Source organism: Cebus imitator, unplaced genomic scaffold (assembly GCF_001604975.1).
Source record: "Cebus imitator isolate Cc_AM_T3 unplaced genomic scaffold, Cebus_imitator-1.0 Scaffold93, whole genome shotgun sequence".
Classification (NCBI taxonomy): domain Eukaryota; kingdom Metazoa; phylum Chordata; class Mammalia; order Primates; family Cebidae; genus Cebus; species Cebus imitator.
In genome coordinates, this window is record NW_016107408.1 from 6266090 (window position 1) to 6268175 (window position 2086).

At 53.0% G+C, this 2086-nt stretch overlaps 1 protein-coding gene across 1 annotated transcript in view; it reads right to left on the reverse strand.

Moving 5' to 3' along the window:
• Positions 1–1852, reverse strand: part of LOC108309454 (exocyst complex component 7-like) — a 3268-nt gene extending 1416 nt beyond the window's left edge. The window contains exons 1-2 of the mRNA XM_017535818.2: positions 1695–1852; positions 1424–1489 (exon numbers count right to left, since the gene is read on the reverse strand). Of these exons, the coding sequence (XP_017391307.1) occupies positions 1424–1489; positions 1695–1754 (126 nt within the window). The 5' untranslated portion in view covers positions 1755–1852. The remainder of the gene's footprint in view (positions 1–1423; positions 1490–1694) is intronic.
• Positions 1853–2086: the final 234 nt, after the last annotated feature.

Genomic DNA, 2086 nt, shown 5'->3' on the forward strand with positions numbered 1-2086 from the left:
AGGAGGCTGAGGCAGGAGAATTGCCTAAAACCAGGAGGCGGAGGTTGCGGTGAGCCGAGATCGCGCCATTGCACTCCAGCCTGGGTAACAAGAGCGAGACTCCGTCTCAAAAAAAAAAAAAAAAAAAAGAAATTTTATCTGAAGGCAAACCAAGCATCATATTAATGCTTCCTAAAATAATCAGCCCAAGATGGCTTCCTTCCCATCCTTTGAAGCCAAATCTCCAAATCTCAACTTCTGCTCTCTCTGATGCATGCATTCCTAAACTGGACTGGAGGTAATTTCATACGGAGTAGCCTCAAATGCATTGCTGGTATCTTCAAAACCCTCTCTATGGATGAAACTCATGAACTAAGGACTAGAACCTGGGCATGATGGTTCATGCCTGTAATCCCAGCAATTTGGGAGGCTGAGGTGGGAGGATCGCTTGAGTCTAGGAGTTCAAAACCAGCCTGGACAACACAGTGACACCCTGTCTACACACACACACACACACACACACACACACACACACAATTAGCAAGGCATGGTGGTGTGTGCCTACAGTCCCAGCTACTAGGAGGCTGAGGCAGGAGGACTGCCTGAGCCCAGGAGTTAGAGACTGCAGTGAGCTACAATCATGCCACTGCACTCTAGCTTGCACAACAGAGTGAGACCCTTTTTCTAAAAAAAAAAAAAAGAAAGAAAGAAAAATTTTTAATAAAATTTTTTTAAAAAGACTAAGACTTTATTATTGTGTGACTAAATACAAATACTAGTTTGCATTTATTCACTTTGTGCTTTTCCAGTCTCCCCTAGGAATAAAGAAAGATACTCATTTATTGAGTACCTATTATATACCAGGCACTGTGCAAGATGCAGTCTCTTGCATTAGCCCAAATGACCACCACAGACACACTGAAAGGCTGGCACAGTCTCTGTTTAGCAGATAAATTCGAGGACACCAGAGTTACCTATCAGGAGCCACACATCCAAGCAGCAAGGATTAGATCCCAGATCTGCCTGACTTCAGAACTCTTTCCCCTAAAGTCCTCTGGAGTGAAGGCTGAGTCTTCTCTGCCCTCAGGAATCTCAAAGTGCCAGCCTCCTGGGCAGAGGGTCCATTGACAAGGACACATGCCCAGTACCGAGCCCACCTGGTCAGCCTCAGTGTTTGCAGAAGGAGACAAGGAAGCATGGCGAGTTTAGACAGAAAGCAGCAAGTCCAGGCCAGTGGGAAGTGCATCCTCCTCAGGGAGGGGCGGAACACGGGGAGGGGGCTAGGGAGGAGAGATGCCGCAGTGCTGCTAGGGAAACCCATACACTGCCTCCATCGCTACCCGTGCCAGAACCCCAGGCCGCAGGAACCGGAACCGCCAGGTCGCAAGGCTGTCCACCAGGGTCCGGAAGACTGCCGCCCTCCCCCAGCTGCAGGGAGACTCACCATGTTCTTAGTGAGCTGGTCGCTCTTCTCCAGGCTGTCTCGGATGAAGGACAGCGTCTCCTCCTCCTGGGGGCAGGGAAGGGGAGGACATCACCAGAAGCCAGAGGCTAAAGGAGACCACTGCGTCCCGACCCCACGGCCTAGCACCCAGCCCCATCTCCTCGAGGGTGCGCTCCCTCCCACCGCTGCCTCCTCTCCGAGTAGCCACCCAGGCCCCGCTGTTGGCCCCTTTCCCTCACCTCCTTCCCAGCCTCCCCAGACCCATGCCTACCTGCTTCAGCTTGTCCTCGATCTCCCGCCGCCTGGCGGATGCCTCCTGTGGGGGAATCATCGCTCCGAACGCCGCAGATCCCACTCCTCAGTAATTTTCTTTAGCTAGCCCACCAGGCCCCCGTCCCCGTCACACCCACTTCCGCTCTTGGTCCCGCCCCAGGAGGAGCCAAGTTTAGAGCGGTAGGCGGAAGTGCGTCTGGGCGGAGCCCAGGATCGGACCGGCGGCCATCTTGAGTGTGGCTGGGAAGTGAGGCGCACTCGGATCCTAAGCGGAACCCCGACTCTCGTGTTCCTCGCCTCAGCAGAGAAGGTTTTCGATCGGCTTTATGTCCCGCTGCTGGCAGGATCCTTACAGCTCACTTGCTGTTTTCGTTGAAAGATCGACGTTTT